The sequence below is a fragment of the Meriones unguiculatus genome, chromosome 15, assembly GCF_030254825.1.
Source record: "Meriones unguiculatus strain TT.TT164.6M chromosome 15, Bangor_MerUng_6.1, whole genome shotgun sequence".
NCBI lineage: Eukaryota > Metazoa > Chordata > Mammalia > Rodentia > Muridae > Meriones > Meriones unguiculatus.
In genome coordinates this window covers 7,430,545-7,445,744 of record NC_083362.1, presented here as the reverse complement: position 1 = coordinate 7,445,744, position 15,200 = coordinate 7,430,545, and the positions used below count along the sequence as shown (strand labels likewise).

Here is a 15,200-nt window from a genome sequence, read left to right as displayed (position 1 = left end):
ATGTCCTAGGTTCTTTTTAATACATTCTTTGAGATTTGCTACATAACCCCAGTTTTTTCCTGTTGTATCAAGTGTGCTGCACATGCCCAGTGACGTGTCTTTGTGACAGCTGGTTTGAAATCCTTGACAGAATGCTGTAGCATCTCCATCACCTCAGTGCTATTGTTGTCTTTTCTTATTCAAGCTGAGGAGTGAAACGTCCTCCACCTGCATGTGGCTACTTTGGGTCTAATGAGAGACTGGTTTTCTGGCAGAAGTCTCAAAGTTGTTTTACGCATTTACTTTCCAGAACCACAGACTGTTTTCAGAACACATACAAAAGCTTACTTACTAGTAAGGCTCTCCGTTTTTTAGGAAAGTATCTTGTTCCTTTGGGCTTGCACTCACTTTTAATTCCTTCACTATGACTCTTGCTATGCTGGTGCCTGTGTAAGTCTCTCCCAGGAGGACCTAAAAGCAAACAACAGTTTTCCATGTCACTTGTCAAAACGATAGAGAAGTATGTCTCATTTTAGAAGAAATTGAAAGAAAACAAGTAACAACTAGATGGCCTGTTACTCTGCTTACCAACTCACCAAGCTAGGAAACTCAAACCCTTACATGGATATGACAGAATTTGGGAGGCTGGGATAGGAAGATACAGAGTTCATAAAAGACTAGCCTGGACTAGACTGTGCTGTTGACAGAACAGGAAAGGGGGGAGACAGGAAGAAAAGGGAGAAGAGAGAGTGAAGACAAGGGGAGGGAAGGAAGAAATGGAGGGAGGGAAGAAGTACTGTAACAGAAGGGCCATTTTAAAACATTCACCAGATACTTCAGCATCCATGTTATATATCCTCTTCTATTTGCTTGGAAATGTGTCTTTCATGGAAGTGAGCCATGACACAACAGCAGAGAGATTTGTGAGTCCATTCAAACAACTCGAGCACTGCTCAAGACACTGCAGGTGCATGGTTACTGGCTGCACGTGTGAGGCAGTCAACTGACGACCAGCCAACAAGCAACCACACAGAAAAATAAGAATCCACAGTATGCTGCTGACATTACTTCTGCCAAAACACACAGAAGAATACCATTCCCCTGAGATTAAAAGGTGAGATGACAACTGGGCGAGGTGGGACACACCTATAATCCCAGACAGGCAGATCTCTGAGTTCAAGGCCAGTCTAGTCTACAAAGCAAGTCCAGGGCAGCCAGGGCTACACAGAGAAAAAATAAAAACAAACAAACAAGCAAACAAACAAATAAAAAAGGTGACATAAGCTACCTCCTAAAAACATGCTACAAGAAAAAGGTTAAACACAGGACAGTGCAAAAGCATTTCCAAACAGAAGTTTGTCTTGGACTGATGGCAAAGTAAAGGATTTCAATAGTAAATGACCAAGACTGAATGACTTCCTCTTGAAATAGTTTTTAAACACTAAGATGACTCACATGGTAAAACATATGGACCTGAGTTCAATCCTCAAAAACCCACATAAGGAAGCCAGGCGTGGGGGGCACCCTTGTAATCATTGGACTGAGGAGGCAGAAACAGGAGGCACCCTGGAGTTTACAGTCAGTCTAGTCTAGTTAGAGCTCCAGGTTCGGTGAAAGACCTATTTCAAAGAGATAGCATGAGCAGAGACGGGGATGGGAGGTGAGGTTGCACACCTTCAATCCCAGCACTTGGGAGGCACAGGTAGGTAGATCTCCGTGAGTTCGAAGACAACCTGGTTTACAGAATAAATACAGGACAACCAGGGCTACAAGGAGAAACCTTGTTTCAAAAACCAAACAAACAAACAAACAAAAATATATATATTTATTTAAAAATAAAAAATAAATAAAGTGGATAGCAACTGAAACATCAAGTCAAACTCTGTCCTCCATCATTTACAGGAAATATATAACACAGCGAGAGAGAAAAACAGACAAAGTGAGATCATTTACATATTTGTATAAGGTAGATATTTTTTTTATGATTTTTAAATTTTTTGGTAGATAAATTTTAATGTCAGAAAAACCTCAGCAAAATTAAGGAGGTTTACCAGGAGTCTAGGGCAGAACTGAAGAAAACAATACATTCCAAGTATTAGCTAAATCAGTCTTTGCTCTAATTAGCCACTTGTATATATACACAATAAGCATCACTTCCACCAGGTAGAGAAACAATCTAGAGGTCCCCCCCCCAACCCCCATCACACACACACTAAATTTTAAAAAGCATGGGAAAGTCAGGGTTTGTCTGGTCTCTGCACCAGCACTGTTAGCATTCTTGGTGCTCAGTATCTGCAGAGAAGAGGTGGGTGTTCTCTACCCTCTCCAGCTTACTTCTTCAAGGCAGGATCTACCCCTGAACCTAGAGCTAACATTTTTTTCAGGAAGACTAGCAGCCAGCAAGTCCCGATCCCTCCTTTGTTGCTGGAGTTACAAATGTGCACAGGACCATGTCTGGCACATATACAGAAGGCTATGATTTGAACTCTGATCCTCTTGCTTTTGCAGCAAGCACTCTTACTGGTTGAAGCACTCCTTCAACCTCAAGCCTTTCCATCCTTTTATCTCACTTGCAAACATCTTCCCTACAATCCCAGCAACTACTCCTGCTTATCTAGACCTTGCTAATAAAATCCTTACATTTCAGACTTATGAGCACCACCCCTAAGCTGGCCCACTTTCCCCAAGGATTCTCACCCCTTCTATTCAAACTTGCACACATCTTTCCCCTTTCCCCTCTAGGGAGAACTGGCCTCTCTACTGAGACAACAGAAGTGAACTTCCTCATTTTAAGAGCCGTGTGTGCACATGCGCCCAGATCTATACTATCTGCTTCTGCCTCAATGCAAGACACTGCCTCTGCTTCTAAGACCAAATTTCCAAATGTGCTATTGACCTCTGACCTCTTGCTTACCAAGGACTTTGGTAAGCAACTGCCTCCTTCTCTCTTGCAATCTGACACAGAAACAGACTGAAGTTGCTTCACACCATACAAAATAAAGCATATCCAAGAATGGTGGTACAGCCCTTCTCATGCCAGCACTTGGGAAGCTAAGGCAGAAAGATAAGGTGGTCAGACATATAGCAAGACTGTCAAGGGGAAAGCTCATGGTGTCTCAACCCTAGATAAGGAACTATGGGCGACTAAGGAGTGGGAGGAGTCTTCTGCAGAGAAGAGCACACCAACTGATACCCAACACCAATGGTCAGCCCTGACAACACTCATGCAAGTGACACACAGGCTGATGCTGTAAGCCCCAACCAATTCTCCTGCTTTCATCATGACATTCTGCAATGTAACTGGAAGACAGACTTGGGTTATGTCATGGCTTAAGAATTCAGACGGACAGAAGAATTCAAAGTCAAAGCCTTTGGATGTATCCAATGTTAGTGTTTACAATCTAAACTGGTTTAGGTGTTATAAGGGGAAGAAAGAGGAGAGAGGACAGAAGAAAAGAAATAATTAAAGGACAATAAAAATCTCCTTAAAAACCATGCCTTTCCTTTTCTTATAGTTTTTAAGTTAATACTTACAATTTTTAAAAAGATTTCTGCTAAGGTGCAATTTTAAATGTTTGTGTTCCCCCATCACTCATATGCTGACAACTAACCACTATGATGCATCAGGAGGTGGGGCTTTTAGGACAGAATAGGGTCACCGGCCTTATAAGAAGGGCTCCAAGCTAGGTACAGTAATATACACATGCAGTCCTGGCTACTTGGGAGACTGAAGCAGGAGGATCACTTGAGCCTAGGAGTTCAGGGCAATCTGGCCAATATAATGAGTCTCAATCCACACACATTCCCTCCCTCGCCATCTCTACAATCAAAACAAACAAAACCCTAAACACAAGAACCAATGGTGCATGTCTTTAACCCCAGCACTTGGGAGGCAGATCTCTCTGAATGTGAGGCCAGTCTGATCTACATTGTGAGTTCCAGGATAAACAGGGGTACACAGTGAGACCCTGTCTAAAAAAAAGCAAAACAAAACAAACAAACAAAAACAACAACAACAAAAGCCACAAAAGATCCCAGCAAGCATCTATCTATGCCCATTCTGCCATGTGAGAAAAAGGCCAGAAGGTGCCATTTATAAACCTTCAACAGATACACAATCAACTGGTACCCAGTCTCTACAGCTGCAAGAAACAAATTTTTGCTGCTTAAAGTTAGTTTGTTAGTTTATTATAGCAGCCTGAACAGAAGTAGACAACTTCCTAGAAAGTTAAGCACCCAGCACAGCTGAGTTCATACTACCACACAACTGCAAGGGTAATAAGAAAACTATACTAACACTACAGTGTCTATAGAAAATATGTAATGCCACATCCTAATTCCTAATTAGCTTTAAAACATGAGCTGTATAATCAAGAAGAGGGAAAGAAAATAAGGAGCACCTTACCTTTCCAAACCAGCCACTTCCAATTTCCTGTATATAGTTTAGACTGTGGCGCGCAACTTGAGACTTCAAACCTTCTGGGGAAAAAAGAAAGAGAACATTAAAAACATAAGCATCTAGGAGGATAGGAACAGTCAAGGTGGTTCAGGTTTCTAATCCCAGACCTTGGAAAGACTGAGGCAGGAGGATCATGAAGTTGCGGCCAGCTGTGGGCTACATGATGAACTCTGTCTCAAAACAGCAACATGCACAAGTATCTAACTAAAGTAAAATAAATAAGGTTGGAGAGATGGCTCAGAGCTTATTGCTCTTCCAGAGGACACAAGTTCCCAGCACTCACATCAAGTTGCTCACAACCTCCTGCCATTCTATCACCAGGGGATATGAGAACCCTTCAGGCCTCCCTGGCGTTTCCATACAAGCGGTACACTCGAATACACACACATACAATGAAAATAAATCTTTCTTTTTTGTTCTTTGTTTGTTTCAAGACAGGGTTTCTCTGTGTAGCCTCGGATGTCCTGGACTCTTTGAAGACCAGGGGGGCCTCAAACTCACAGTGATCTGCCTGCCTCTGCCTCCCAGAGTGCTGAGATCAAAGGCACGTGCCCACCACGACTTGCTGAAAATAAATCTTTAAAATAAATGCCAAATACATACCTATAAAGTAAAAATACTGACATAATTTAATATTATGCTGATAAAGGTAAAAAAAAACATAAGCACCTCTTTCAAATTAATGACAGTCTCAAGTTTAAATGCTGACAATAATATTTTAATATATTTTTTAATATCTTCTACTGTTGTTCTTCTGTTGTTCTACTCATCATGGTGACACTATCAAGTGGACCAATACAAACATAAGGAGAGCCCCCAAGGCAAAAATAATAATAACAATAATAATAATAATAGTAATAGTAATAGTAGTAGAAAACAGTCTGCTAACTTCTACAGGATATGCATCTCCATAGCCACAATTTCAGCAAACTCCAAGTAACATCAGACTCAGACCATACCAAGATGCTAACAATCAAACTGCAGAGAGCCAGAGAACCCTGAGAGGGCAGAGATGACTCACTGTCTACACAGGGTCCTAAATAAAACCAAGGCCCAATTAGTCATCAGAAATGGAGGCCAGAAGGCAGTGGGTTCCCAAGATAAAGTGCTGGGAGAAAAAGACCTTGCAACTAAGATGCTGTACCTGGCAAAACCACATTCCGAAAATGAAGGGCTCTCAGATAAGCAACGCTGGAGCTCGCTGCTACTAAACCCGCCCTGAAAGAAAGGCTTCAGTAGGAGTTGACGTGCTGAGATTATAAGCATGCATGACCACACTCAGTTTTATTATTTTATGAGGTGATGGGGACTGAACCTAGGCCCTCACACACACTAGGCAGACACTCTATCAACTGAGCTGCCTTCCCAGTCCAATCTGTAACAATTTTAAGTTGTACACTGAAGCCGCCATCAACTTAAGCTCAATTGTTAGAAATATAGAATACTGATTGGATTGTAATCTTCACTGTAATCACAGCACTAAATAAATAAATACACAAGCAAGCTAAAAAACAAAGAGAGGAGCTGGAGAGATGGCTCAGTGGTTAAGAGCGTTTGCTGCTTCTGGGATACTGGGTTCCACTCCCAGCATGCACAGGATGGCTTCTGTGATTGTAGCTCTAGGGGATCTGATCCCTCTGCTCTCCATTAGCACCTGCACTCACATTCACATACTCATGTGCAAACACACAAATACACATAATTTAAAATAATAAAGATTTAAAAAAAAGCCAGGCTCAGTGGTGCACACCTGTAATCCCAGCACTTGGGGAGGTAGAGGCAGGTGGATCTCTTAAAGAGTTTGAGGTCAGCATGGTCCATAAAGTGAGTCCAGTACAGTCAAGGCTACACAGAGAAACCCTGTTTTAAAGAATAATAGTAGTAATAATAATAATAATTATTATTATTATAAAAATCTTTTTCAAAAGGAAATATATCAAATGTTAAGATTTAAAAGGCAATCCGAACAAGTATGGTGAACTGATTTTCTTTAAAACAGGTGTCAAGGTTGACAAGATGGATCACTGGGTAAAGGTACTTACTTGCCAAGCCTAAAGACCTAAAAAAGTTAAATCCCTAGAACACATATGGTGGAAGCAATGAACAAATCCCCACAAGCTGTTCTCAAACCTCCACATATGTACTGTGCAACCCACATACACACACATAATAAATAAATACATAAATGTAATCTTGGTGCCCATGATTGGGCTAGAGAGATGGCTCAGTGGTTTAGAGCACCTGCTACTCCTCCAAAGGACTCCGGTTTGGTTCCCGCACTCACACTGAAAGATTCTCAACTGCCTGTAATTCCAGAGGATCTACCCCCTTTGGAGGCACCTACATACATCATACACATAGAGAAAAGCAGATGTACACACAAACAAGGAATGAATGAATGAATGAATGTAAATTTTAAAACAGCTAGCAAGACTGCTTAGCAGTTAAGAGCAGTCACTGGTTTTACGGAAGACTCTGGTTTGGCTCCCAGCACAGTGGCTCCCAATAGTCCCTTAACTCTAGTTTCAGGGAATCCAGCACCTTCTTCTGGATTCCCATCCAGACAATGCACATACATACATACATACATACATAAAAGCAAAACAGTCATACTCATACATATACACATAATTAAAAATAACAGAATCTTATAAAGAAAAAATTAAAGGTGCCCTTATGATTAGTAAGGGAAAAACCAGGGTCTTCAGACATTGCTCTTGGGGCAGTAGCTAACACATGTGAAAGAATTAAACTAAAATCTTATCATCCTTGGGCTGGGGAGGTAGCTCAGTGAGCAGAATGCTTGCTGGGCATGCTGAAAGTCTCAGGTTCCAAACCCATAAAATCACATATGTAGGCACACACCTGTAATCCTAGCACTTGAGAGTAAGGTGGAGACAGGAGGACCAAGAGTTCAAGAAGTATTGAAGGGCTACAGGAGGCCACAACTTAAACAAAAAAAACAATTAAAAAATGCCTTATCCTATATTATATAAAAAAAAAATTTAACTCATAACAGATCAGAGAGGCAAGCACAACAACTCAGTGGGGGAAGGTACCTGTTAACAAGACTAACTACCTGCATTCGATGCCCATAGCCCACAAACTGCCATCTGACATGGTACCCACACATGTATATGCATCTTACACACATACACACACTCATAAATAAAAATGGGGGGAAATAATCAATCACAGGGCAGCGGAGGGCAGGGCTCTTGCAGACCACCCAAGTTCAGTTCCCAGCAAATCATGGCAGCTCCCAACCACCTGCACCTCTAGTTCCTGGGGACTGACATGCTTTTCTGACTGCAGAGGTCATATGTGTCTGTGGTTGCACACACATACACTTGAAAAAATAAATAAATCTTTAAAAACAAGAGATCAGGATCAGAGAGCTACATTTAAAGGCTGAAACTACAAAATGCATAGAAGACAGAAGAACATTAAGTCTTCTGATCTTGGATTTGGCAATGGTTTTTAAGAAACAAGTGCACATGCCCCAGAAAGAGAAAAAAATAAAGTGGATTTCATGGAAATGAAAAAAAATTTATGGCTGAAAGAAAACTTTAGAGAGTGAAAAAAGCCTACTGCATATAATAATAATCTGTGCAAATCACATGCTACAATTAAGCTAAAATGAAGATAGTGGCACTGGGACAAAGAGTAGATCCGATAGCTAACAAAGAGAACAGAGAGCCTCTACCAGACTCACAGAGCTCAAGAGGACCAATGAGTGAATAAAGATGAAAAGATCCAGAGATCTACCAAGACCAGACCTGGATTCTCACACGCAAAAATCAACTCAAGATGAACTATAGATTTAATCTGGAAGCAAAAAAACCTTAAAATGTAAAAAGTAACGCTGTGGGCGTGATTCAATGAGAGTGCATGCACGAGCCTCTGGGTTTAATCCTCAGCACCACAAAAGAAGTTATCATAATACATAGCTTTAATTTTTTAAAGATTTATTTAATGTATATGAGTGTTTTGTCCACATGTTCGTATGCACACCACGTGCGTGCCTGCTGCTGTGGAGGCCAGAAGGGAGTGGATTCCTTGGAACTGGGGTTACAATGATTTCAAGTTGCCATGTGGGTGCTAGGAACTGAACTAGGGTTCTCTGCAAGAAACTGCTGAACCATCTTGCTAGTACAACAATATTTTAAGTACAATTCTGATGATAGAGAGTCCTTAAGGCACAAAATCTCTAAACACCTGATTTAGCCTAAAGTCTTAAAAAAAAAAAAAAAGGCTGTTAATATGCTCTATTAAATTCAAGAGAGCCTTTTATCAAAGGCAGGAAGCTATACATACAGGCATTAGTAGACAGGAGGACCAAGAATACATGGCCATCCTCAACTATACATACAAGGCCAGCCCAGGTTACATGAGATTCTGTCTCAAAAACTAAACTAAATATAGCATTTAGAAAGATGGTTTAAAGTGCCTGCTGCTCAAGCATGAAGTACTGAGTCCACATATCCAACATCCACAAGTCAGCTGCAGCAATGTGTGCCTGAATGCCCAGGCTGAGAGGCAGAGACAGGAGGAAGAGGGTTGGGGGGTAGTAGTAACTAGCCAAATCATTGAGCATCAGATTCAGAAAAAGACCCTACCTCAAAATTAAATAGATAGATAAACAGACAGACAACAGACAGATTGACAGACAACAGACAGATTGACAGACAGACAAGGCAGGCAGGCGGGCAGGTGGATGGACAGGCAGAAAGGCAGGCAGGCAAGGTGGAGAGCCAATAGAGGAAGATACCTAACATCAACCTTTGGCACAAATGAGCACACACTCACATATACACATTCTCTCTCTCTTAAAAAAAAATGTAAAGCAAATAAAATAAAACCAGAGCCATGATCATCGAAGTCCTTTTCTTATATGTGTGATTTTTTTAAGTGAAATACTTTGATATCCTTTCCTGTACTTTATTTTAGCAGCTACCATGGAGATTATATTAACATCCTAAATTTATAACAATCTAATATCAATTCATACCACCTTAGCTTCATGAGCAATAGCATACAAATCCCCGCCTGACTAGTGGGAATATAAACTGTACAGCTCTTGAAGAGTAAGATGGCAACACCCATCAAAAGTGTAAGCACGGATACTGGCTCTCTTCAGTACTCTTCGGTTACAAATGTGTAACCGAAAATTTCCTTTGTTTGCCTGTTTACTGTGGGGTGAACAGGAGTCTGTACAGACCACACCAAGCATGTAGACGCAGAGGACAATGAGTGGGAGTCAGCTCTCTACCGCCATGTGAGCTCAGGTTGTCTGTCAAGCTTCACAGAAAGCACCTTTACACTCTGAGCTCTTGCCTGCCCACCTGCTTTATTTAGTTTCATTGTGTGTGTATGGGGTTACTCTCAGGGGCCATAAATATCAGATGCCCAACTGACCATAAGTGCTAGGAACCAAATTCAGGTCCTCTGGAAGAGCAGCAGGTGCTCTTAACCACTGAGCCATCTCTCTGGCCACCATAAGCTTTATTTTTTTTTTTTTTAACAGTTGAAGATTAAAAACAACAAAAAATATCTACCAATTGAGTATACAAATGCAAGCCACCAATTAATACTTCCATCTGTGCTGCCTAACAGAGCTGCGATTTGCTACTTTGCACATCTTACACTGAGCACTTACCCAACTGGTTCTTATAGATAAGCCACTAGAAGTGGACTGCTGGATGAAGATAACCTCCTTACTCAGATGCACTAACAGTCTGGGGGAGCCTGGTCCCTTCCCACACTCAACAAACCACCCAGGGACACTCTCTTCCTCCCCCTAATGTTATCATCTTATGGAAACTTGATATTTGGTCAATTAGTGGCTCTTCCTATGTACACGTATGAACACTTCCATTTGATTCCATCACTATCTCCTTTCACATCCTAACTTATGTGTTCTAGTAATACAGCACTTCTTCCTTTTTAGTGTTTGAGTTCATCTGGGCGAGCACCTGAATGTGAAGTGGAAGCCAAAGAACAAGCTTCGGAATCATTCTTTAGGTGTCTTATTTTTAAGAGAGACTAACTCCCCTGAGCTTGCCAGGCCAGGGAGCCCCAGGGATCTGCCAGTGCTGGGATTGTAAGTGGGCACCAACCATGCCCAGCCTTTTTACTTGAGTTCTGGGTTTCAAACTCAGTTCCTCAAACACTTTCCAACTGAGTTCTCCCCAGCACAAGTTATTATTTAATTTATTTCTTCCTTTTTTTGGTTTTCAGGACAGGGTTTCTCTGTGTAGCCCTGGCTGTCCTAGAACTCACTATGTAGATAGGTCATGCTGCCCTGAAACTCAGAGATCCATCTACCTCTGACTCCCCAATGTTGGGATTAAAGGTGTATGCCACAACCATCTGGGTACTCTTTAATTTCTTAAACATTTACGTGAACTCTTTAGTGTACCTTTCAAATATTATTTTTGCTAGCATGTCTAATAGTATTTCATATTTTTAATATAGAGTATTTCATTTTATGAATCAGATTTGGCAATTTTTTCATGGTATCTAGATTAAGTGCCAAGCATGGCAAGTTCTTTTATATCCTCCAAAATACTTTGATAAAAATACTTTTGATTCTAAGTAGAAAAACTTAAAATGATTTCTTCCCATTAAAATTTTTATTTAGCCGGGCATGGTGGCACATGCCTTTAATCCCAGCACTCAGGATGCACAGGCAGGCGGGTCTCTGTGAGTTCAAGAACAGCCTGGTCTACAAAGCAAGTCCAGTACAGTCAGGGTTCTTGTTACACAAAGAAACCCTGTCTCAGGGGGCAAGGGGGAATTTTATTTATTGATATATTGATATATTTGAGGGAAAGCTGTGTGTGTGCATGCATGTTCATGTCCATGTGCTGTGTGTAGATGAAAGGCAATGACAGGTGTTTTCCTCTGTTGTTCACTACTCATCTTTTGAGACAGAATCTCTCAGTGAACACAGGGCTAACAAGTTTATCATCATGCCCAGCATTTTACATGTCAGTGGGAGATCCAACCTCAGGTCCTCATACTCTTAGAGCAGTGAGCCATCTCCCTAGCAGCCATCTTCCCGCTCCAAAAGGAACTTCAAGGAGGCTTCAAGACACACGGCTGCCTGGCTCCATGTAGTTTCTCTCATGCCCATGTCTGTTTGTGCTCCTAATCATCCCAACAGACCTTGAAGGGAAGGTCTCTTATCTGTCCCCACTTTCCTGTCTAAATAATGTTTCTGCATGTGGCTGAAGTTAAACCACCCAGAATGCCTCTCCAAGGTGCTTCTGCCTGGTCCTTGAAAAATGAAGCTACAAAAATAAGGATCTGGAGTTCTCAGTAGTCACTTTCTCTTCCAAGGAAAGAACTACCTAAAAGACGAGGCTGACCTGCAATGACTCTATAAAGATGACTGAATTTGAGGGCCCTAGATCAAACTATTTTCAAGGTCACTGCCACCTTTTTCTCCTCCCACAGTCTGGCCTCTCTTCCACCAGTACTCATCTGAGTTAGGATTCTACTGTCTGAAGTTAAGATGGACCAAACAGCTCAGGGCTTTCCTTAAGTAGAAGGAAGTAAACAACGGGCTGAACAGGCCAAAGCACTTCCATTTACGCTTAAGCAATCAAAAGAGTCATTGGACTCCTTTTAAACACCATTTTGACTGAAGCCTACCCTTAAGTATTATTACTTAGAGAAATTAAAGCTAAAATATACTAAATGTCATTTAAAAGTTGTTTGGGATTATTTTATGTGACTAATTGTTTTGTCTGCGTGTGTGCATGTGCACCACAAGGATGCCTGACGCCTACAGTTATCTGAAGAGGACACTGGATCCTCTGCAACTCTCCACTTCTACTGTCTGAAACAGGATCTCTCACTGAACCTGAAGCTCACTGATTTGGCTAGACTGGATGGGCAGCAAGCTCCGAGGATTCACCTGTCACTACCCAGTCCCAGCCCCAGCTCAGGGTTTATAGACGTAAACTGCTATGCCTGGCATGAGGGTGCTGGGGAATCTGACCTTAGGTCTTCATTTCTGCATAGTAAGTACTTTACTCATGGAAACATCCTCTCCCCTCAGTATCATGCTTACCTTTTCTTTAGCTTATGTCTTTCTCTCGCTCTCCTTCTTTCTCTCTTTCTTTCTTTCGAAACAAGGTCTTACTATGCAGCCCTGGCTGTCCTAGAACTCACTATGTAGCTCGAGCTGCCCTGGAACCCACAGATATTCTCTTATATCGCCCTTCAGAGGGCTGGTATTAAAGGTGTGTGTCACCAGCTGGAGCTAGCTTACTTTTTCTTTTAGTCATCACATGCTGTGGTGACTGGAAAGAGACTAGTCCATAGGCTCCTGTTTGAATGCTTGATCCACAACTGGTGGAACTGTTTTGGAAAAAATTAGGAGGTTTGACCTTGTTGAAGTGGCGTGTCAATGGAGTTTTATAAAGCCCTGTCTCTCTCCTCTCTCTGCCTCCAACTTTCTTTCAGACCAGGACATAACCACTTAGCTGCTGCTCCTGTGTGCTGCCGTGCTCCTCACCTTCTGAAACTACAATCAAGCCCCCAATTAAATGCTTTCTTTCATAAGCTGCCTTGGTCATGGTGTCTTTTCACAGAAACAGAACAGTAACTAACACACACTACAGCACGATAAACTAACTGGGTTCACACTGCACTAAACATTCCCACAGTGCAATGGCTACCACAAAAGGCAGGTTAATGTCTCAAAGGCTTAAACAGCCTCATTTTACAGTCTTGGCAAACTCTACTTCTTGACCCATACATGGGAAATAAAATTTCATCAAACCATTCTATCTAAAAAGAAAAAAAAAGCCGTATAAAAAGCCAGTCTAATTAACATATCTCGCTATGGCCCTCCTCAGCCAGGGCACACCTTACTCATCAAGATAAACAGTGTCTTAAACTAGAGCAACCAGCCCACAACACAGGAGCATTTTTGTTTTTACATTTTTTTTTAGATTTATTTATTTTATGTATATGAGTGCTCTATCTGTATGTGCATCTGCAGGCCAGAGGAGTGCACCAGATCACCTTATACATGGCATGTGCTTGCTGGGAACTTTGAACTCAGAACTTCTGGAACAGCAGAAAGTGCTCCAGCCCCTGTGTTTTACATTTTTAAGAAAGATGATGCCAAATTCCTGATCATCCTGCCTCTACTTCCCAAGTGCCAGGATTACAGGTATGTGCTATAACACCCACTTTATGCAGCTCTAAGACAGAATCCAGCGCTCTGTGCATGCCTGGCAAGCACTCTAACAACTGAGCTACAACCCAGCCCCAGGAGGTCTGTCTGAGCCCTCCATTTCAGTGTTTCAGAGAGCCAGAAAGGAACAGGCAGCTTTTGTAGGATGAGCCTGACTATCACGAAGCAGCATCACCAGGAGTAGGAGAAACACAAACAAGCAGAGGAAGAAATGGGCGGCCCACCATGCTGTGATTGCAGCACAGCGTCCACATACTCGATGCCCAGAGACAGTCTGTGAACAGCCAACACTAGAACAGAAGGTCTTACCTACGGAAGGCTGGAACTGGGAGGGGGCTGGAAGTGAAATATTTGGCACTGAGAGTGTGAAGACCTCTGCTGGGGACTGGACCGAGGGGGTGTCTTCTGCTGGTGGTGTAAAGTCTATCTCATCGTCAAAATTATCTTCAAATTCCTGCAATCAAAAGAAGCACTTATAAAAAGCTGGCTGCTAATGCTGAAACAAGGAGTGTTTACTCGCTCATTCCGAACATCCTGCCATAATTTTTTTCTAATTCATATTTACTTCTAGTAAAAAGTTCAAGTAATTATGTTAACTTCAAAGAGCAGAGTAAGTAAGATATTTTCTTTTTTTCTGTTGCTTTGTTTTTGAGTCTGGTCTCCCATATCCCAGCCTAGCCCAGAGCTCCTGGTCCTCCTGATCTCACTCCCCAAGTGCTAGGAAAGCAGGCATGTACCACCATATCTGGAATGAGAATAAGTAAGCTTGTTACAATAAGCAATAAATATCTTATATAATTTTTTAACTGACAGCTTAAAGGTAAAAACACAAATGTCTAAAACATCCACAGAACTTAATATGGAAATACTTGCCCAGGCTCAAAAGCTTCAAAGACTAGAAAGGCTCAAGAATTATTAAAAGATTAAACAATTATTTAAAAAAAAAAAATCATTGTTTATTTTCACAAATCTCTTTGCAAACTGGGTCAAAGTTAATTTTATTTTGACATTTTTTAATTGCACTTCTAATTGCAATATGATTTCTTTTGAAATAGTTTAAAAAGTCAGATTTTTGTCAGGTGTGGTGGCACACACCTTTAAGCCCAGCAAGTAGGGGCATGGGAATCTCTGTGAATTTGAGGCTAGCCTGGTCTATAGAGTCTAGGACAGCCAGGGCTCTGTTACACAGAGAAACCAGTCTCAAAACACAAAAACAAAAACAGTCGGGTACTTCAGCGGCTGAGGAGATGGTTAAGGGCACTTCTGGCTTTTCAGAGGATCTGGGTTCAGTTCTTAGCTGCCACAGCATTAAAACCACTGGGTTTTCATATGTTTGTGTACATACAAACATACACACACACACACACACACACACACACACACACACATAGTTAAAAATTATAAAAGTGCTCTGCTTTCAAAAAGAAACAATGCCAGGAGCTGGGTGTGGTAGTACATGCTTCCAGCTACTCAGGAGGTCTCTGCAGAGTAGAAAGTTCAAGGCTAGCCTGGTCAACTCAGTGAAGGAGTCTCAACAATAAATAAATA

At 41.6% G+C, this 15,200-nt stretch overlaps 1 protein-coding gene across 2 annotated transcripts in view; it reads right to left on the bottom strand.

The window, feature by feature from the left end:
• The window catches only part of Lmtk2 (lemur tyrosine kinase 2), an 87,210-nt gene that overhangs the window by 43,008 nt on the left and 29,002 nt on the right, over positions 1-15,200 (bottom strand). Inside the window, exons 3-5 of one of the 2 annotated variants that reach the window (XM_021626155.2) lie at positions 13,962-14,106; positions 4,385-4,458; positions 332-450 (exon numbers count right to left, since the gene is read on the bottom strand). In XM_021626155.2, coding sequence (XP_021481830.2) covers positions 332-450; positions 4,385-4,458; positions 13,962-14,106 — 338 coding nt within the window. The remainder of the gene's footprint in view (positions 1-331; positions 451-4,384; positions 4,459-13,961; positions 14,107-15,200) is intronic. The other variant, XM_021626156.2, reaches the window with a different exon arrangement.